At 40.5% G+C, this 22,905-nt stretch overlaps 1 protein-coding gene across 4 annotated transcripts in view; it reads right to left on the minus strand.

Moving 5' to 3' along the window:
• UBE3A (ubiquitin protein ligase E3A) overlaps positions 1-22,905 on the minus strand; it is a 98,136-nt gene that overhangs the window by 27,624 nt on the left and 47,607 nt on the right. For all 4 annotated transcript variants that reach the window (XM_084628512.1, XM_084628510.1, XM_084628511.1 and 1 more), the window contains one exon: positions 3,004-3,314. In XM_084628512.1, the coding sequence (XP_084484638.1) occupies positions 3,004-3,314 (311 nt within the window). The remainder of the gene's footprint in view (positions 1-3,003; positions 3,315-22,905) is intronic.

The following is a 22,905-nucleotide window of genomic DNA, read 5'->3' on the forward strand; positions in this document are numbered from 1 at the left end:
TTCTTCCAAAGTACATTACTTTGCATTTTCAACAGTGACTTATTTGTACTATTTACCCATTCACCTAGTCTTGTTACATCTTTCTGATATTTGTCTCATTTAACCTCCACAATTGTGAGCCATCTGCAAATTCCGTCACCTCATTATTCATCCTGTTTTCCAGACCTTGAAGATATATATGTTAAAGAACAACAGAACATGGAACTTTGGGATACCTCATTGCCAATCTTTTTCCTTGCTAAAAATTAACCGTTTGTTCCTACTCTGTCATCTGTGCTAGATGTTCTGTTCTTCCAGAGAGTTGTCCATGAGCAGAAAAAGTATGGTGCTAAGGCCATGATCAGTAGCAGCATAAAGCATCTCCACAGAGAATTTTCGGCAACAAGTCAGCAGAAGCTCTAGTACTGCCACAAATACTCCCCTGGTTGCTCTTCGAACACTGCTAACTCCTTGGAGGGTTGCTCCTTTCTCTCAAGCTGACTGAAGAGACAGAGGCTGATGTGACTCCCTTCCTGAAGTGATTTAACCAAAAGAAAATGGTCTCTCTCCATAACAGCAAATGAAACAAAGGTCCCCCACTTTCTTCTATGAATTGGGGCTGCAGCTTTTTGAGACTGGCCTGAGTTAGGGGAAAGCTCACTGTTGGGCTTATGGTCAGTAGCACAGACGGCTAAGGCAAACCCAGATGGTTGTTTAACAATGGACTTGGTGGGCTTTGTTTTGGGGAAGCTGTTGAGCTTTTGGATTTAGTCACTTCAAAATTGCTGTTCCAAATCAAATGTAATAGCAGGCTGCTTACCCTTTTCCTTGGCATTTTAAAGTTTGATTGCTGCTTCCCCAGCAACTGCAGCTGCAGAAGGATCACCGCAGTAATTCAGGATTTCAAATTCCTCAGAAGTAAGTTTTGGTTCCAAAGCTATTTGGGAGCCTCAAATGGACTTCAGAATTTTTTTCCTCTAGGCACTAACGCTCAGCAGAGGATGGTCAGTCGGTCCAAGCAGCTATGGAGACAGGTCAATACTGGCAGGTTCTGCAATGGTTGGGGCCTACCCTGAAGCAGTGACTCACAGGATTGGTCTGCCTCCAGAGTTCCAAGGAAACTATTGTCTAGAATCTATGTACATAGCTGTGAAAAAGTAGAGAAACTAAAGACACCCTGTTAAAATATAGAAAGATTAAAGGTATAGATTAGACAGAATGCCCTCTCACCACAAAGATGCAGAACATGACACTTGCGACAATCACGCTGTTTAGATATTGGATCCCTTTCCCTAACCCTGTAAGAAATTAGGGGTCAGGTCCATCTCTTACTATGTTCTTGCACATAGTGCCTAACACAAATGGTCCCCAATCTTGACTGGGGCCTCTAGGTGTTATTGTAATACAAACAAACAGGATGATACACTACAGGTGCAATCCATTCCTTTATCCTTGCTAAAAAGGCTATACCTTCCTTTTAGTTAATTGTTAGTGAAACCCAACTTGCATGTCTGCACAACCTGTTGCAACCGTACCCTAGTAATACTAATTTTGGAAATGTGATGGGCACCTCCACAGTTAAAGGCTTTGGGTTTTTCAGTTAATGTGGGATTTCAGCCTTTGCTAGGGATGAAAGTAAAGTATTGGTCATAACCAAAGTTACACAAGTCACTCAGAGTACAGATGTAATTTCCTGGAAAGCCAGAAGTAAATAGGCTTAACTGTTTACATGTTCAAAAGAGTATAAAGTGATAGTTATGGGATGCTGTATTTTTTTCAGACCTCTAACTTACAAATGAATGTGTTTTAGCACGTTTTAGCTTTTATAGATGTAGGTCTAAACAAGATCTTTCCACAGGACAGGTATTTTTTCTGTTTACAACCAAGCCATTAACATTATACATCCTTAGGGTTTTTTTTCTTTTTATTTATGACATTAAGCCAGCAAATGTGTGTGTTTACTGTAGCAATCTTATCTGTAAGTTAATGATTTGCATGTGTGTCGAATATCACCAGGCTCAGCACAGAGCCACACTGTAAGAGCTGGCTGGTTTTCTGGAATTTGGCCATAAATCCTCCTCATCCTAGTACCAAAGGAAGGTACAATTCAAACCCAGACTCTAGAATAGACTATTTTGACTGGCTCTGCCTCACCCAAGCTTGAAAACCATGAAACCAAGCTGGCCCTTTCGCTGTTCCTTTCCTCCTTTACCTGTCTGTTCCCAAACACAGAACTCAGGGGCCAAAAATGAAAGGTGCAATCTTGAGAATCTAGTCAACTGAGGAGTCACATGACTGAGCAGTAAACTGGCAGTACTGAAGCATCCATTACATTAGCATGTGACAACACTAACTTTTGAAATTTTAAGACAAAATAAAAAATGTTTCCATAATAACCTAACCCACCCATATATTTTAGCAGGAATGTGATGAATACCCAGTTTGGAATCAATTCTGGACATGAATCCAGCCCATTTGCAATATTTGTAAAAATCGTATTCTAAAATGCAGCCCAAATACTGAATACTTAAATAATTATGTAGCAACAGCCATGACCGGGCTTCTTTCCCCTCCACATCAAACCTGCAGCTCTCTTCCACTGAGAGCCTTAGATTCCCTTTCCAGCATTTTATCCATAGTCCTTGAATTCTGTGTCTTCTCCTTCCACATATAACCCTGTCGTTCTGTCCAGAAATCTCCAACCAATTTCCCACAATATCTAGCCTACTCTAGTACAGTTTTCTTTCCCTTTCTCCATACCAGCTACCAATATCAATGTAACAGTAGTTAGATATTCATAACCACTACTTGCTATCCAACAATTCTGAACATCCTAATAATCAAATCACTAGTTTTTATTACAGTATCTACCTCCACCCCAGAATACTGTATAACTGTTTACACATGATACCTAGAGTTGTAATTTTAGATCTATATACTGGACATGAGAAAGACAAATCTACAAGCTTCCACCACCACCATTTTTAGGAATTTTTATTTTATAAAGATTCTAGAATGCCTTACCTTTAAAGTCATCTCTGGGGCCTTGCATTTCCTTCTTGTTCATTTTTCTGTCAGTACAGGAGTTGTTATGGGCACCTTTGGAATTGTTTTCTAGGTAAGCTGAGCTCGTTCCTTTCTTGGAGGGATGAGGATCACAGAGTTTTGCATTAATCTTATAAAGCTCGAGGGCCTTAATGGCTGCTGCATTGTTATCCATACGGCGAAAAGTTGGACAGGAAGCACAAAATTCATTCGTGCAGGCTTCATTTCCACAGCCCTCAGTTAACTGGTGGTAGTAGCGTTCTATTAGATGTTTTGCAGCTGCTCGCTTCCTGTACCAAACATTCAAACAGTAAGCACAAGGATTAGTACGGCTTTCACATACAAAGCTCATTCAAATTATCATCAAAGCAGAGATTAGTCAGACACTGAAATAAAACACTTCTGAATCAAAGTATATGCATTAGGAGATTTTGAAAATGCAGGATTCTCATTTTGACAAAAGAAAGTATATTTAACGCACAATTTAATTTCAGGTCATATGTAAACTGAAAGAAAAGCAGGTTTTTAACCATGTTTCTCCAGGACTAACAATTCTCAGTTCTACATTCAAATGTAATACTTATGTTTAGTATGAAAATTCTGCTGGGGGAAACTAAGTCACTCAGTTAAAACAGAGGTATAAATTAACTGAAGCTAAGGATCTTGATGTTCCAAATCTAGAATTAGGGTTCTGTCCCGTTACGGGCAACATTTCACTTGGTTGGCCTATCAACACCTCGCATAAGCACTTGTGTGACACTCACACAATCTGAAAGTCTTGTAAGTTTGTTTTATTTTATAAAAATACTAGAGTGACATTAAGTCTGTCCAAGCTGAAAAGCACCCCTTGATTAATTTAGGACCCGATCCTGTTATAGGTGCTGAGCACCTTCTACTCCCATTGAAACCAGCGAGATATAGATCCTTTAAAAATTACATTTCCATTTTTACAGCATTCCAGGAACAAAAATGGAACCCTGTCCAATGTTTATTTACTTAATACTCATTGCTGAAAATACCATAAAAGAGGAGCTCAAGCCTAAATGACACTTTCCCCTGGCTCAGATAAGGCAACTGAACCCCTGACTAGCCTTTCACCAGATCTTCCCTTCTCTTTTTTTTTTTCTAATTATATTTGGTGGTGCAGCACTTTCTAAAATAGATACTAACCTAGTGCCATGTACTATTTCAAAGATACAGCTGCCTCCTTCTCCCTGGTTTCTTTTTGAAGTAGCAAGCTGCAAAGAAGAATCTCATCTGAGCCTAGCACTGTCAGTAACAAAAATCCTGTAACTGGGCAATGAATGACACAGATACATCTAGATACAAGGATTACAGAGGAAATATGTTGTCACCAGCACTGGCTGTGAACCCAGAACAGCTGGAGAACTCCACTGCTCTACACTGAACTAAAAACATGAGCATCTACTTCCACGACATGTTTGCATTTCAACAAAGTGTGAATGAGCATGGTTCTATTTATATTTTACCATTTAATTCTACTTACGCCTTCGAATAGTTCTGTAAAACATTACAGTCCTTTCCTACAGTTTTACACTTGTGTAACAACAAGATTTAAATAAAACATTATCCAGGTGAAAATGAAAAAATATGTTTAGATTCGGGTTACAAACTATAAACCTTTAATCTATCTATCAAGTCCCGAGTTCAAAATTCTGCTTCTCCATGTAATAGCTGATGACAAATACTTAAAACTGAATAAAGTGCATTTTATCACAAATTTTTAGATGTTTTCTTCAACTTTTGTAGAGAAAACACAATATTGGACTCAGGGCTTAACAAGTACTGTACAAGTCAAAGACGACTGACTTTTCAAATATTTCATTTTATAACACAAATGTATTCACAATTTGTCGCCTTGATCTTCTGAATGCCCAATTTTGAGCCCAGAACCAAGAGAATATAAAAGACATCCCAGATACATCACACAGAGCCTAAATGAACAAATAAAAAGAGAGATGTGCCAGCAAAATCAAGTCAACTACTGCAGATGATAGATAAGCCAGAAGCAGATTAGAAATGTTTAAATACCAGTCCAAAAAAAAAACAAAAAAACAAAAAAAAAAACCAACGTTGGAAAACCTGCCACTGATTTGTTCAAAAGTTTCTGCCTCTCATATCCACTCACATTACAAAATTAAAGCAACTTTTTACAAACAACTCCTCCCGCTTTTGCAAACCTTAAATATAAAACTGTAAAAACAGGTCCACAATTTAGATACATTTATTTGGTAGACTGTAATGTTAAAAGTAGGAGATTTGGATGTTTGGAAGTGGATATATATACATGAAATTAGAACCAATCTTTGTTTCTCATAGTGTCTGTGGTTCTTTTAAAACTAAAGCTGCTTTTAGCTTACTAAGGAAAGTGTAGGCCTTGCCTTGATACCTCATTTGTTCGCTTCTCTTGTGATTACTACAATGCATTACTTTTACCACCTCCCATCATGGAACATGTACCCAAATAAAGTCCATACCACTACTCCTTTCATCTCCCATACCCCCTTTAAGACTTTTTCTCCAAGATACATACAAGATGATAATTTTTTACATAAAACCCTGATGTCCAACAATAGCCACATCATATTATTGCTGTAACATTTAGCCTTCCTTAACCCATTCCCTGCATTGTTATCCTCGCTTATTTAATCATGTCTAAATTTAGAAAGCAAGATCTCTGGCGTAATCTTTGTTTTTTATAAAGTGCTAGTACTTCTTTAGGTGTTATAGTATAAATCCTCCCTATTCTGAGCTTTTAGATCCAGCCTATTTAGACTTAAGTGTAGGTTAGTATCTTCTATATTTAAACATAGAGGAAAGGATCAATTAAGAACATAAGAATGGCCATACCGGGTCACAATAATGGTCCATGTAGCCCAATATCTTGTCTTCCAACAATGGCCAATGCCAAATGCTTCAGACGGAATGAACAGAACAGGGCAATTATTGGAGTGATCCATCTCCTGTTGTCCAGTCCCAACTTCTGGCAGCCAGAGGTTTAGGGACCCCCAGAGCATGAGGTTGTGTCCCTGACCCTCTAGGCTAATAACCATGGATTGACCTATCCCTCCATGAACTTATCTAATTATTTTTTTTTTAAGCCGGTTATACTTTTGGCCTTCACAATGTGCCATGGCAACGAGTTCCACAAATTGACTGTGTGTTGTGTAAAGAAGTACTTCCTGTACTGTTTTAAACCTGTTGCCTATTAATTTCATAGGGTGACCCTGGTTCTTATGTTATGTGAAGGGGTAAATAAAACTCCTTATTCATTTTCTCTACTTCATTTATGATTTTATAGACCTCTATTATATCCCCTCTTACTCATCTCTTTTTTAAGCCAAGGAGTCCTAGTCTCACTTCTCATATAGCAGCTGTTCCAGACCTCTAATAATTTTTACTGCCCTTCTCTGTATCTTTTCCAATTCTAGTATAACTTTTTTGAGATGGGGTAACCAGAACTGCATGCAATATTCAAGAAGTAGGCATATTCACAGTTGATCATTTATGTGTGACAGAGGCCACTCTCCTTTAGAAGGTAAACTAGGACTTCTTCAAAACCACAAGCCCTTCCACTTTCGCTCTTATGAAACCTAGGTACACTATTAATATACCCAGACCTATTTTAGTATGGCAAATTATTTTATTTTTATCACGTCATATTTGAGATTACTGCTATATTTGGTAAACAAAATAAAGACTGAGGTCTGCCACTATCTATAATAGGAATCTTAATCTAAGGCAATGGTATTCCCCCTGGGGTCCTACACCTAAGGTTTCCAAAGGGATATGCACTTCCATTTGAAATTTTTTTAGGGGTTTGCAAATGAAAAAAAAGTTGAAAACCACTGCTGTTAGGGACAGTTGTCCTTTGCTTCTATATTCATCATGATGAAAAAGAGAAAAGCGTAACAGAATATAATGCATCATGCATGAATATTACCGGTTTCAAAATATACTACATAAATGTTTCTGTAGAATATCATCCACACAATTTTAATGTCAGGCTTCAGAATCAATGTAAAAATTGATTCTACCAAACAGGACAGGAAGGCATTTCCGCATAAAGATCAATCGGGGTGAAATGTGACTGTTTAAACAAAGGGACACTTACATCACAAGAGAACTTTAATTATAAGTGCTCAACTAAAGAAAAGCCAGAAATTACTCTGTGCATCTCTAACTCAACTATGACAGAGGCCAAAGGTCACTCCAGAAGCTAGGTTCACCTGTCCAACTGCTGATTGCTTCTCTTAGATTACTACCAGCTTATAACACCCAGAGGTTTGTTCCATTTACTAGTCTAACCTTCCTTGTTCAGAATCATTTTCGTTTTGTTTGTCACCTATCCAGAGCCTTGTGTACCCTACGGAAAATTAGACCTAAATTCTGTTGCACTATGTTGCAGCAGACTGAAGATTCCACAACAGTTTCAGTTACATCAACCCTGAGGCTTTTACTGAATTCCCTATGGAAATGAATCATTCAGTCACTTCAGTATTGTAATTATGTAATCTATTTCATTTAATATTTGATGCTGCCCGTAATTTATTATTTTCAATGTGCTGAAAATTTAGTATTAAAATGCATAACTGAATATATACAGAATTTGTTATGGGGAAGCTGGAGATTTTGGCAATTTGGACACGTGTGGAACTACCCGAGCTGCTGTTTCTGTGACAGCATAATGCATCATAAACATGTGGACAGAGCACCAGGTGCCTGAACAACAGATGTCTTGCCAGTACACATCTGCCAATAGGCCAATGTGGCAGCTCGCACTCAGACAGTGAGCTGTGACTACTAGGTGGGGTTAAGCTGGATTGCTTGTAACATACACAGATGAATCCGGAGACCCATTTGGAGATTTGTTGGGAGGAGAGGGTTTGACCCTTGGTTTGGCAATGGCCACGAACAGCTTTGGTGATGTGCAAAAGGATCGAGTCCTGTGAAGGTAGAAGCCAGTGCACGGGCAGATAAAGTGAGTGCAGGACCGTCACTGGGGGAGGCATGCGGTTTGGGGCAGAAGACAGGTAGGTGGATGCACTGGCTTAGGTGCAATTCTGACAATACCTTTGGGAAGAACTTAGGGTGGAGATGTAGGAAAACTGCGTGTGTGGGGTTGGGGGGCAGGGCGCGGGGGATCTGTCATTATCGCTGCTAGCTCACTGACCTGCCTGGCTGAGGTTATGGCTACCAGGAATGTCACTCGCATCGAGAGGTGGGAGAGGGAGCATGTAGCCAATGGTTCAAAGGGTGGTTTTGTGAGGGCACAGCAGATGAGATTAAAGTCTCATGGGAGTATGGGCTTCAGTACTGGAGGAAAAGCGTTCAGTAAATCCTTCATGAAGCAGACAGTGGTGGTGGAGTGCGTAAACACAGACATGCCATGCAGAGGGGAGGAGAAAGGCACTGCCAGGTGCACCTGTATAGAGTTGAGGGCTAGGCTTCACGTTTTTAGGGCAAGAACGTAGCGTAGGACGACTGGTACAGATAGTGCACCTATGCCATAAATTGTTTCCGTTTAGCTCGGTAGCATGCCCTGGTGGATTCTCTCCTGCTCTGAGAAAGAATTTGCTGCATCGCAGTGGAGCATGCCTGGACTACCCTCTACCCCCATCCAAATACCAGGCTGTGAGGTGAAGAGGGCGCAGACTCGTATGCCGGATTCTCCCCTGATCTTGTGAGATAGATTCAGGAGCGTGTGAAGGCAGAGCGGTGTGCAGGTGGCGAGTCAGAGAAGGTCCATGAACCAGAACTGACAGAGCCAGAATAGGGCTACGAGTATCATGGTGACTCCGTCCCAGCAAAGCTTACATAGAAGAGGAATGGGAGGAAAGGCTTAGTGAGGTATTCTGTACAGAGGAGGAAGAGAGTGCCGGCACTCCAGTTTTCCCCCTACTTCTCCAATGCAACAATAGAGGGGCAGCTTCTGGCTCTCATGAGTGGCAGAGAGATCCCACTGAGGGGTGTCCCAGTTCTTGAACAGGTACCGTAGTGGGGTGTCGTATAGCTCCCACTTGTGATTTAAGTGGAGAGTCCTCCTGAGAGTGTTGGCCAGAGGATTCTGGGTGTCTGGGAGCTTTGTGGCTTGAAGCATTATAATGTTTTCGATGCACCAGTTTCAAAGGTGGACGGGCTCAGAGCAACGCTGCTTACTGATGTATACCACTGCCGCGTTCTCCTCAGAGAGCAGCTGAACATGGAGGAATTGAATGAGCAAAAGAAAGGCCTGACAGGTTAAGAGGACTGCCTGGAGCTCTAACACACTTATAGGCATCCTGGTCTCCCACAGCTTCCATACTCCCAGGGCCATGTGGTGGTCCAGGTGGGCTCCCCAACCTGTGAGGGAGCCATCTGTTGTGACGGTGATATGTGGTACTGGAGGTGTGAAGGGGGTGCTGATCATGACCTTGAAAGGATCAGCCCATCATGTGAGGGAGGCCAGCACCCTCCAGGGAACGATGACGCTAGTCTGCATATTGTCCCTGCTGGGTCTGTAGATGCAGAGGAGCCATGCCTGGAGGCAATGCATGTGGAGACGTGTGTGCGGTGTCACATAGGTGCAAGCAGCCATATGGCCAAGGAGAGCAAGCTGGAACGTGGTGTAGAGTCTCTGATGTAGGTCTGCAAGGATGGATGTCAGTGTTGCAAAGTGTTCCGCTGGGAGGAAGCCTCTTGCCTCTATGGAGTTGAGAGACACCTAAAACGTGTATTGTTTGTGTAGGTATCAATACTGACTTTCCCTCTTTGACACAAATACCTAGCAATGACAATAGGTTGATCATTTAGGAGATTACTTCCTGGTGCAAAAGCACCATGAGGAGCCAGTCATCGAGGTAGGGATATACCAAGTAGCCGAGATGGTAAATTTGGGAGGCTGCCACACTGAAGACCTTTGTGAACACCTATGGAGCGGTCACTATACCGAATGGAAGGACCAGAAACTGGTAGTATTGGTGTCCTACCCAAAAACTAAGAAACTTGTGGTGGGCTGGGAGAATATCCACATGTAAGTAAGCGTGCTTCATGTCGAGAACTGCGAACCAGGCTCCCGGTGGGAAGGAGGAAATAAACTGATGCCAGTGTTACCATATAGAATTTGGACTTTCTTTCTGATAAAACCCAAAGATCTAGAATGGGGCGGTGTCCTCTACCCTTCTTCAGGATGAGGAAGTATGGTGACTAGAAGCCTCTGCCCTTGTATTGAGGTGGGACAACTCTATGGCCCCCTTGAGAAGCAGCAGAGTGTCTGCTTCTTGTTGGAGAATGCATTGATGGGGTGGGTCCCCGGGGGAAGAGTTGCTTAGGTGGGAATGAGACTAATTCTATGGAGTATCCGTGGTGGATGATCTCCAGTACACAACTGTCTATGGTGATCTTGTCCCAATTGTAGGTGAATAAGGCAAGATGGCTCCCAAAGATGATATAGGGTGCTGCGGATGCCATCAGGGAAGATTCATGAGTCTTGAACTGATTGTCAAAACTGAGGTTTCAGCTGCTGCTGGGAAAAGGGTTGTGGTGGAGGTGGGAAGTGTGGCCGTTGTGAGTGGTGCTTCCTACATGGCGCCTCCTACAGGCATAGGTAGTAGGCTGGGTAGGGAGTGTGTGGTGGTGGTTCAGAATGGTTGTCTCCGTTGCTTGAGTCTTGGGGCAAGAGTGGATATACTAAGGGAAAGTAGCAAATGAAGGGATTTGTTCGTCTTCTTGTGGAATATCTTGTGCTCATCTAAAGGGAGGTCCTCAATTGTACTTTAGACCTCACTGGGGAATCCGGATGATTGGTGCCACAAGTCCTAGTGCATAACGAATCTTGTTGCTAGAGACTGAGAGGACATGTCAGCTAGGTCCACGGCGATCTGGAAGCCCACCTTGGCCACCAGTCGCCTCTCGTCCACCAATGCCTGGAATTGCTGCTGTTAGTTCGGTGGCAGCTTGTCCTTGAATGTTGCTAACCTGTTGTAGTTATAAAATCATACTTAGCTAGCGTATCCTGGTAGTTTGCAATCCGGAACTGTAGTCCCACCAAGGAATATACTTTTTGGCCTAGCATATTCATCCTCTTTGCCGCCTTGCCCAGAGGAGTAGACTTCTGTGGGTACTAGTGTGCCTGCTCTGCTGCTGTACTGACAGTGGGAGAGCTGGGGAGGTGGGAATGTAAAGAGAAAATCTGCCCTATTGGCAGGCACGAAATGCCCTCTTCGGTGTCAGGAGTGTGCCATACTGCCTGCATCAGTTGAAGAATGGCCTTATTAACGGGTAGAGCCATCCGAGGTTTTGAGAATGTCCAGGAACTGATGTCCTCTTCCAACAGAATCCCCAGGTCTGCCGCTATCCTCTGGAGCAAGTCCTGGTACTGGCGATGGTCATGGGAAGAGAGCGGGAGAGGAATAAGCACCTCGCACGACAATGAAGCAGCAGCAGTGGAGACCGGTGCAGCTGATGGTACCGGTTTGATGTCTGCCTCTTCCTCAGACGGGTGGTGCTGCTGGGTGAACAGGAGACAGTTAATAAGATGCCTGCAATGGTGCCTGGCATCTGCGACAGGAATCCCAGGGTGCCCTGTCTGGCCAAGAAGACAAGTCCCTAGGCTGTGGTGGGCCCTGCAGGTACCGGTACCAGGTCTCTGCTGCTGGATCATATGCTAGGGCGTAGGGCAATCTGAGCTGCAAGTCCAGACTTCAGTGGGACATTGGAGAAAATGAGGCTCTGGCTCCAAGAACTCCTCAGATGGATCTGGCAATAGGTGGACCACTGGTACTGGAGGGTTGCAATGCTATAATGGGATGGGCTTCTCTGGCAGCAGTAGGAGAGGTTCATCTGCTGGGGTGGGGATGACATTAGTGAGTGGGCGGGGCGGGGGGGGCGTCTAGAGAGGAGTGGAGACTGTGGTTATGGAAGGATCAGCTCCTCCATTGACAAGAAAGGCTCAGAGCATCAAGGAGTCTGTCGTATGCCTCTGGAAATGCCGGAGTGCCCAGGTAGTGTCCTTGGGGCCGGCCTATCCAAGAGGCGCAGGGATAATGGTAAGATGGGCGATATCCTTGCCTACCAGAGCAGTCATCGGTACGGTCAGATTCCATTTGCACCTGGCCTTACCTGCCACACGGGGAGGAAACGCTGTGCTTAGAAGCAGTCTGCATTGGGAATCTGCTCTTACACCCATGAGAGTGTTTTTTTACTCTCCTGTCAGGACTTGACCTTTCTCTTTGGTACCAATGGATCCAGGGCCTGGGGAGTATTCACAGGGGTGCTCACCGCTGGAGACAGACGTTGTACTAGGGTTTCTGGTCTCATGGCTTCCTCCATCAAGTACTTACAGAGGCAAAGCTCTCGAGCTTCCTTGGTTTGGGGTGGGAAGAACTTGCAGATGGAGCAGCGAGCCATGATATGTGCCTTGTCAAGGCAGTAAAGGCACCTCTGGTGCTCATCACTCATAGAGAGTGAGCACAGGCAGGAGAAAAAGTTTTAAATCTTGGAATCCAGAGCATAGTTCCCATGGGTGAGGATGGCCCCCAAAGAGGGGAAGAACTTACTTGCTATCTCTAAAATGACAAAATATAACTATCTAAAACTATGTACATTGAACAAGGAGTGGTCATTCTCAGAGCAAAACTAAGAGCATGAAGGAACAGGGGTTCTAACTCAGCAATAAGAGGGAACTAGAGTTGCACTGACCCGCACTACCGATTATACCCCTGGCTGGGAACAGAAAGGAATGCACCACGCACATGCAGGTGAACGGACACTGCTAAGATGTGTGGAATACATATTTGGACCATCACTCGAAGAAGAATATGTAGTATACACAGGGTTTTAGTCTTTAATACTTGCATATCTCACAGGGTTATTGCAAGTATAATGACAAAATCTGATAATGATGGAGGGGCAATATAAATAACTATCTGGAGATAGATCAGCAATGAAATTGTTAATGTTGACACTAAGGACTGATCTACACTATTTTTGTACCAATTTAAACATACTTCTATTTTTCTATTTCTATTTTAACTATTTTTCTATATTTAAACCCATAGAGTTAAAATAGTGCAAAAAGCGTGTGGAAGTGACAAACTAAACAGAGAAAGAGGTTCTCTTATTCCAGAAAGTGCATCCACACGAGGAATTATACCAGTACAACTAGAGTGGTATAATAATGCCAGTAGATTTCCCCATATAGATAAGCCCTAAGTCAAGCAGGACAGTAGAAATCCTATACAGACTCCCCTCAGTTTACAAGTATTATACACTAATACCCACATCTGAAGACTGTTTGAATGAAACAGAATATTTCATAGGCAGTGTCCTCCTGGTATGTCTAGTTTCAAAGTAACAGCCGTGTTAGTCTGTATTCGCAAAAAGAAAAGGAGTACTTGTGGCACCTCAGAGACTAACCAATTTATTTGAGCATAAGCTTTCGTGAGCTACAGCTTACTTCATCGGATGCATACTGTGGAAAGTACAAAAGACGTTTTTATACACACAAACCATGAAAAAATGGGTGATGATCACTACAAAAAGGTTTTCTCTCCCCTGGATTTGTGCTGGAAATGGCCCACCTTGATTATCATACACACTGTAAGGAGAGTGATCACTTTACATAAGCTATTACCAACAGGAGAGTGGGGTGGGGGGAGAGAAAACCTTTTGTAGTGATCATCACCCATTTTTTCATGGTTTGTGTGTATAAAAACGTCTTCTGTACTTTCCACAGTATGCATCCGATGAAGTAAGCTGTAGCTCACGAAAGCTTATGCACAAATAAATTGGTTAGTCTCTAAGGTGCCACAAGTACTCTTTTTCTTTCTGGTATGTCTAGTTTCTTCCAGAAATGTGTGTAAATTTCCCCAAAATCACAGACATAATTTTGCTTTTAGCTATTACAAAGAAATATCTCAAATCTTGGTTTTTATTTTAAATAAACTTTAACTTACACTGACTGTTTTTGTAGAATAATGGAGAATGCTTACAGACATTCCTTTGTAAATATGCCACAATTCAATTACAAACAACCACAAGTTCAGAGGTGTTTTAATTTTTATTAGGAACTAGCCTCTTAAGTTTGTCTGTTCAGTACTATAATTTGGGTTTCAAGATTATAGCATTTAGCATGCCCAAGACTAGTATGCAAATTGTGGAATAGATTATGGGGGATTATTTGTTTTATTGAAAAATTCAAGAACAGTTTCTCCATAATAAAAAGAGAGTATATATTTTAAATACATGATAGCACTTGAATCTGCATTTCTCAAATAACTCAATACTTGCACAAGAAATTGTTAATAAGCGAAACATGTAAGTGCAACACATACATAACTAGGCAACCAAGCAAATGAGAGATGTATAAACATTTTACCAGCTTCAGAAGAAATTTAAAACCACATCTCTGTCTACTGTTTTGTTTTGAATAAAGAATTCACAAATAAAATTCCAAAGTTCTGTTATCTGGTGTTAACCTAGGTTATTAACTGGTGCAAAAACACAACCTTTAAGTGTTCAATTTACATAACCACACATTTTTGAATGAAGCATAATAAGATTTTGTAATAACTTAGCACAACAACAGTATAAAGTATGGTGGTTTTTTAAAAAAAGGATTACACGCATGCTAACTTTTATACTTTTATGTACAGAGCAGCATCACTATTTAATGCCTTGAGGAAAACATATATATTAATGTTCACTGAAGTTTACAATCTCCTATACTAATTAATTCAGTAGGAACTCGAAGTACCAAGGCAGCATTATCACTATCTAATTCCTTTCTCTAACAAGCACAATGAAAAAAAATCAGCGTTAGATTATCCACAACAAGTGAACTATGTCAACGGGCATCATGTGGAAATTATGGAAGTAAAAGGCAAACAGTGCCAGTTTTCTATGTAGAAAACAAAAGAAAAATAATTTAAAATGTTTATGTTTTAATTCATGAATTACTGTTTGCCCTTTATTATATTAAAAATAAATGAAATAGGAGATCTTGCAAGACAAAATTTTGAATCACCGATTCAGCTGCAGTATTTTTATAATGCACTTCTGGAAACAACTGTAGCTGAAACGAACAACTAGCAGCTAAAAGTGAAATTTATGTGAGAGTTTGGAGGCAGGCATTTTTCTCCTCTTTTTTCCCCCCCTAGAAGTAGGGTCTACGAAGTGAAGATGATGATAACTACTGAAGCAGCACACTAGAAGCACCCCAAGGAGGAGAGGAGACAAAGATGTGGTAGCTGTGGTATGTACCTCTGATGGAAGCTACTTATGCATAAACTGTTACCTGATAGAGCCTTCATGGCAGAGAAGATTCAAGGACTGGAGATGCAGCTGGAGATGACAGAATTCAGATGGGGATTTGATGATTTAAAACAAAGAGGAGGTGGCACAAACTCCTCAATATTTGTTCGTCAGGTGTCCACAAAAGGAGGTCAGACTGCCAGAGGAGGAGGGCGATCAATGGAAGAATGTGACCATGAAGACAAGGCAGAGGAAAAGACCAGCTAGTGGAGGTGAAATAGAGTTGAAGGAGGAGAAGAAACAGGCAGATGGGATATCGAGGAAGAAAAGAAGGGAAGTCAGTCCTTGCAGAAGAGAGAATGGAGCTAGCCAAGGACTGGAGCCCAAGGAAAAATGAAGATGATGTACAGGGGACTGCAAAAGAATGTGAGATTCATACCAACATCAGGAATAGACAGGTCTCTATGTGACCAGGGACTCCATCCTAAGAAGAATTGACGGGCCTGTCACTAGACCTAAGAGAGACAGAAGAGTTCATTATCTGTCAGGAGAAAGGACACAAGATGTAAACATGAATTTCAAAAGGATCCTGATGGGAGTGGGGGGGAAAAATCCACCGACTGTGTTGAATGTCGGGATGAATGACCTTACTAAATTCCCAATGGACTAGATCAAGGATAATTACACTAGGCTTGGAAAGATGCTTAAAGATGTGGAAATGATCTTCAGTCCCTAAAGGAGTGTGAAGATGCGGCAAGATAATGAAGATGAACAGATGGCTCAAGAATTGGTACTCTGAGGAAGATTTTGGGATGATTGACCATGGGAAGGCATTCACAGAAAGAAGACTCTTCTCAACTGATGGACTCCACTTGTTTACCTGGGATACTAGCCTTCTGGAATAGAGACTGGAATGATTGATAAGAAGGATTTTAAGATAGGGAATGAGGGGAGAAGATTTTGAGAGAGACTCATGTAATGTCCATGCCTGGCTTCAATACTGAGGAGGAGGAAAATCAGCTAAACGAAAAAATACTAAGGAATAAAGGAAAACGAGAAGGTAAGAATAAGAACAGCTAAGAGAAAAAAGTGTGTATCTATAGATAGGAGCAATAGTCAGGTAGGTAATACAAAAACAACGAAGAGTACTTGTGGCACAACAGTAGTTAGTTGAAGGCTAATCTGGCTAGAAAACTAATGGGCGAGGTTCAAGGGAAACAACGGAGAACACCTGTACCCAAATGCAAGGAGTCTGGGCAATAAAATGCAGGAACTTGAACTACTCAAGGTCAAAATGGATCTTATAGGGTTTACAGAAACATCCTGGAAAAGCGCTCATGACTAAAACTCAGGTATTAGCTATTTAGAAGAGAAATATAAAAGGTGGTGGGATAGTGTTGTACATTAGTGATGCAGTAAACTGTGAAGAAGAAAGAAGTGATACTACAGACAAAACAAATCTGTTCGGGCCAAAGTGACTTCAGAGAAGGGTTATAAAGAAGTTCTATTGGGATAGTGTTAGGGGTCTGCTACAGACCTCTAGGGTTGGGCTCAGCTATGGATAGAGATTTCTTTAATATTATTAGAAAGAGAAATACTACTGGGAATTGTGTCATAATGGGAAACTAACTTCATGGATATAGACTGGAGAATAAATGCTACAAACAACAACAGGGCACAGTTATTCATAGATGTGACAGATGACAGTTTTCTTCATCAAGTAGCCACTGAATCAAAAAGAGATGATGCAACTTTAGACTTGGTTTTGGTAAGCTTTGAGAACATCATAAAAAAAGCTGGTCATAAGAAATAACCTTGGATTGAGTGATCACAAGTTGATTCAGTTTAAATTAAAGGAAAGGATAATCAAAACCAGGTTGTCATCTATGGTTTTTGATTTTAACGGGACAGACTATGAATTAGATGTGGAGGAAGCTTGGAATTTCTTTAAATCAAGTGTACAAAAACTATCTCCAATCTGCATCCCAAGCAAGGGGAAAAAACTTGGTAGAGAAAAGGCTCCAGACCCAACTAAATGAATAACCACCTCAAAAAGGTTATTAGGAGTAAGCAGAGAGCCTAAAGGAAGAAGGGTTTGATCAGCAACAAAAGCTACATCTTAGAGGTCAGAAAATGTAGGAATAAAGCAAGAACTATTAAAAGCCAATCTGAATTAGCTCCTGCCAAGGAAATTAAAATAAATACAACAAGGATTTTTAGTTATATAAATAAAAAGAGAAGAAAGAAAGAATGAGGTTGGACTGCTATGCAGTGTGAATGGGGAGGAGATTAAAAATAATGTAGGTATGGCCTAAAAACTAAATAAATACTTTGCCGTGGTTTTCAGTAAGGATGATAATATAGAACATGAGTATGAAGACAGAATGACTGATGGAAACGAGTACACAGAAATGGAAATGACCACATCTGAGGTAGAAGAAAATCTTAAAGCACTGACTGTGATCTGGATAATTTCCATCCCAGGATACTAAAGGAAGAGACATGTAAGATTACTAGTCCAATAACAAGAATTTTTAAATAAATCTATTTGTGGGTAGTCCCATATTATGGGAGAATAGCTAATGCTGTACAATATTTAAGAAAGGGGGGAACTGTGATCCAAGGAAAAAAAGTGATCCTGAATTACAGACCATTAGTTAAATCTCAGTAGTATGCAAAGCTTTAGAACAAAATTTGAAGGAAATAATTAAACTCTTGGAGGTAAATGGAAAAGGGGATGTAGTGCATCATATGTTTACCTTCATGCCAGACTAAGCCTATACCCTTCTTTGAGAAGATAACATTTTTTAGATAAGGGAAATGCAGTAGATCTAATATACTTGGTCTTCTGTAAAGCATTTGACATGGTATCACATTGAAAATTAGTTAAATTAGAGAAGATGAAGTACAAGAATTATATGGTAAGGAACCGGCTAAAGAGGATAAGGCAACAGGCTGTGCTGAAAGGTGGAACTATCGGACTACAGAGAAGGTCTTAGGACCGATTTATTCACTATTTTTATTAATGACCTTTGCACAAAAAGAGTAGGAGTACGCTAATAAAATTTTCTAATGATTATAGCTGTTAAGCGATTAAAAAATTAATTGCGATTAATTGCGCTGTTAAACAATAGAATACTTAATATTTAAATATTTTGGATGTTTTCTACATTTTCAAATATATTGATTTCAATTACAACACAGAATACAAAGTGTACAGTGCTCACTATTTTTTATTACAAATATTTGCACAGTAAAAAAAGATATCCCATTTTTCAATTCACCTAATACAAGTATTGTAGTGCAATCTCTATCATGAAAGTTGAACTTACAAATGTAGAATTATGAACAAAAAATAACTGTATTCAAAAACAAAACAATGTAAAACTTCAGAGCCTACAAGTCCACTCAGCCCTAGTTCTTGTTCAGCCAATCGCTTAGACAAACAACTTTGTTTACATTTGCAGACCATAATGCTGCCCACTTCTTGTTTACAATGTCACCTGAAAGTGAGAACAGGTGTCTGCATGGCACTGTTGTAGCCAGCGTCGCATGTTCATTTTCATCATCTGAGTCAGAAGCCACCAACAGAAGGTTGATTTTCTTTTTTGGTGGTTTGAGTTCTGTAATTTTCACATTGGAGTGTTGCTCTTTTAAGACTTTTTAAAGCATGAGCCACACCTTATCCCTCTCAGATTTTGGAAGGCACTTCGGATTCTTAAACCTTGGGTCAAATGCTGTAGCTATCTTTAAAAGTCTCACATTGGTACCTTCTTTGAGTTTTGTCAAATCTGCAGCAAAAGTGTTCTTAAAACAAACAGTATGTGCTGAGTCATCCTCCGAGACTAGTACAACATGAAATATATGGCAGAATGCGGGTAAAACAGAGCCAGAGACATACAGTTCTCCAAGAAGTTCAATCACAAATTTAATTACCGCATTATTTTTTTAACTAGTGTCATCAGCATGGAATGGTGGCTGAAGCATGAAGGGGCATACGAATGTTTAGTACATTTGGCACGTAAATACCTTGCAATGCTAGCTACAAAAGTGCCATGCAGTTGAATGCCTGTTCTCACTTTCAGGTGACACTGTAAATAAGAAGCAGGCAGCATTAGCTCCCGTAAATGTAAACAAAATCGTTAGTCTTAGCAATTGGCTGAACAAGAAGTAGGACTGAGTGGACATGTAGACTCTAAAGTTTTACACTGTTTTGTTTTTGGGTGCAGTTATGTAACCAAAAAAAATCTACCATTTTAAAGTTTCACTTTCATGATAAAGAGATTGCACTCCAATACTTAAAAAGAAAAGAAGTACTTGCAGCACCTTAGAGACTAACCAATTTATTTGAGCATAAGCTTTCGTGAGCTACAGCTCACTTCATCGGATGCATACTGTGGGAAGTGTAGAAGATCTTTTTATACACACAAAGCATGAAAAAATACCTCCCCCCACCCCACTCTCCTGCTGGTAATAGCTCATCTAAAGTGATCACTCTCCTTACAATGTGTATGAAACATTGTACACATTGTAAGGAGAATGATCACTTTAGATAAGCTATTACCAGCAGGAGAGTGGGGTGGGGGGAGGTATTTTTTCATGCTTTGTGTGTATAAAAAGATCTTCTACACTTTCCACAGTATGCATCCGATGAAGTGAGCTGTAGCTCACGAAAGCTTATGCTCAAATAAATTGATTAGTCTCTAAGGTGCTGCAAGTACTCCTTTTCTTTTTGCAAATACAGATTAACACGGCTGTTACTCTGACTCCAATACTTGTATGAGGTGAATCGAAAATAGTATTTCTTTCATCATTTTTACAGTGCAAATATTTGTAATAAAAATATAAAATAAGCACTGTACACTTTGTATTCTGTGTTGTAATTGAAATCAATGTATATTAAAATGTAGAAACATCCAAAAATATTTAATAACTTTCAATTGGTAATCTATTGTTTAACAAAGTGTTTAAAACTGCGATTAATCATGATTAATTTTTTTTTTGAGTTAATCGTGGGAGTTAACTGGAATAAATCGACAGCCATACTAATGATGCAAAGTTGGAAGGTATTGTTAATACAGAGGAGAATCAGAAGATTATGTAGGAAAAAGTACGTGATCTTGAAGTAACAGAAATGGGATGAAATTTAACAGTACAAAGGGCAAGGCAACGTACTTAGGGTCAAATAATAAAAATTTCTGCTATAAGCTAAGGGCTCATTTGCTGGAAGTGACACAAGATGAGAGACCTGCATGTGCTGGTTGATCACAAGATGACTAGCTCTTCAGTATGATGCAGCTGCAAAAAAGGCAAATGTGATGCAAGGATGCATCAGGCTATGCATTTACAGTAGAGATAGAGAAGTATTAATGCCATTGTACAAGGCACTGGTAAGGCCTCATTTGTAATACTGTGTAAAATTCTGGTCACCCATATTAAAGAAAAATTAATTCAAACTGGAACATGCGGAGAGAATAGCTACTAGGATGATCAGGGGAATAGAGGGCCTATCTTATGAGAGGAGACTGGAAGAACAGGTTAGCCTCCCAATAGGAGTTGTGGGAGCAAATACGTAATTAGTTTTGAGAGAGAGCTGGACAAATTTATGGATGGAAGTATATGAAAGAGTTGGTTGTGACGATAGAGGTTTGGGCTCAGCAGCCCTATGGGGGCCTTCCGGTTTATGTCTTGTGTTCCTAAATCTCATGCTTCAGGGTGTCAGCCAGTCACAAAGGGATTTTTTCCCCCCTCTCTATGTATTTTTTTTTTTTTGGTCTCCTTCCTCTGAAGCATCAAGGATGGCCGCAGCTGGAGTTGGACAATGGACGGGTGGGCTGATCCTCTGAGTATTCTCTCTCTCTCTCAGGTGCTTGGATGGCTGGTTCTGCTCATATGCTCAGGGTGTAACTGACTGCCATAGATGAGGTTGGGAAGGCATTTCCCCCCAAACTCAGGGCTTTTTTCAACTTCCTTTTCTGCATAGGCTGCATGCCACTTGCCTAGATCATCTGGACACATCTCAATTCTGTAACATTGCAGGGGCCTCAGGTATTGGTGCAACTTGGTCCAGCTATTCTCTGCTTGTGGCATATAGCAGTTTAGTCTCCCTGTGAGCTGTAATACTTTGGTCTAATATTGGTTGTTGGATTAATATGTGGATTTTGAATGGTGCTGGTGGCCTGTGATATACAGGTGGTCAGACTGCATGATCTGATGCTCCCTTCATGCCTTATTTTATGATGCTATGGAAATATAGTGAAAGTCACAAGACAACATGGGCCAACAAGGGCACAGGCCAATTTGGGAGCACAGCTACTGCCTTTTTAGAAAAAACGAGGAGTCCTTGTAGCACCTTAGAGACTAACAAATTTATTTCGGCATAAGCTCAAATAAATTCCCAAATAAATCTGTTAGTCTCTAAAGTGCCACAAGGACTCCTCATTTTTTCTGATACAAACTAACATGGCTACCACTCTGAAACCTGCCCTTTTAGAGTTTTAATTTACAAACTTTGGGTACGTTCTTAATGGCCATTGGTCTCCAGTCTGCCTGCTCCAATTGGCTAGCATAATGATGACAGAACTAGAATGGATGCAGAAGCAAATTCCATATTCGTATTATTTACATTAACACCCCCATATAGCCAAACCACCGCTCATCCCAAATCGCATTTGTGTATCAGTTATCCCTCGTCAGTTTCAGAAATACTGAATCCTACAAATTCTTGCATTTTATACGCTTAATGGCTTATAAGGTGAAAAATTATAGGAGATGTAGTTTCTAGACAATGATTGTATTGATCATGAGTAAAGTAGTCAGGATTGTAGGAGGTATAAATAGACTGTACCACCTTTAAAAAAGGCTGTGCCTTAGTTCTCAGATCAGTCATTTCTGAAAAGGCCATGCAAGAAAATGCAGCTTTAATAAACTAACCCGAGGATGCTTTTTGTTTCTGAAGTAATAGCTTGTATACTGCGCTGAATAAACTCAGTTGAAGGGTGAAGTTTTTATTTGTCTAAGATTCAGTTTATTACTAAGTGAAAATGAAGCACCCTCAAGTTATTATACTGAAGTTTTTTTACTTTTATTGATACTTTGAGAGATTACAAAATCAAAATAGACTTCAAACTGCTGAAAGGTCTGTTCAGTTATTTAAAAAAATTTCAAGCATTTCCTCTGTTTTCTTCCTCCTCACCCTCTTCAGTTAGTGAAGTGTGCAGGAATGAGCACAAGACAGAATCGGGAAAGTCCTGAGCTCCAATCCTGAGTTCCCCACTAGCTGTGTGGCCTTGATCAAATCACCATCAACTTTGTCTCCACAGGTGAATATTATCCCCTTTTACATATTAACTTCACGGGCTTGTGAGGATTAGTCAGTCTGTATATTGTCTTGATACCAAATATATAAAATATTAAGTATTATATCCTCTCTATCCCTCACCCTCCATGATTTTTTCCCAGGTTAAAAAGTCTTGTCCCCAGTGTAAATTCAGAAACGTTTTTCATGTGGTGTTTCAAAACTGAATTGGGTTGGTGGTGGTTAGAATTCTCCTGAAGCAAACAAATAATGTAGACAAATATACGACTAATTTTTCTGTGATTCTTATTTTCTAAAAATATATATCCTAT

Source organism: Lepidochelys olivacea, assembly GCF_965140295.1.
Source record: "Lepidochelys olivacea isolate rLepOli2 genome assembly, chromosome: 1".
NCBI classification, from domain to species: Eukaryota; Metazoa; Chordata; order Testudines; family Cheloniidae; genus Lepidochelys; species Lepidochelys olivacea.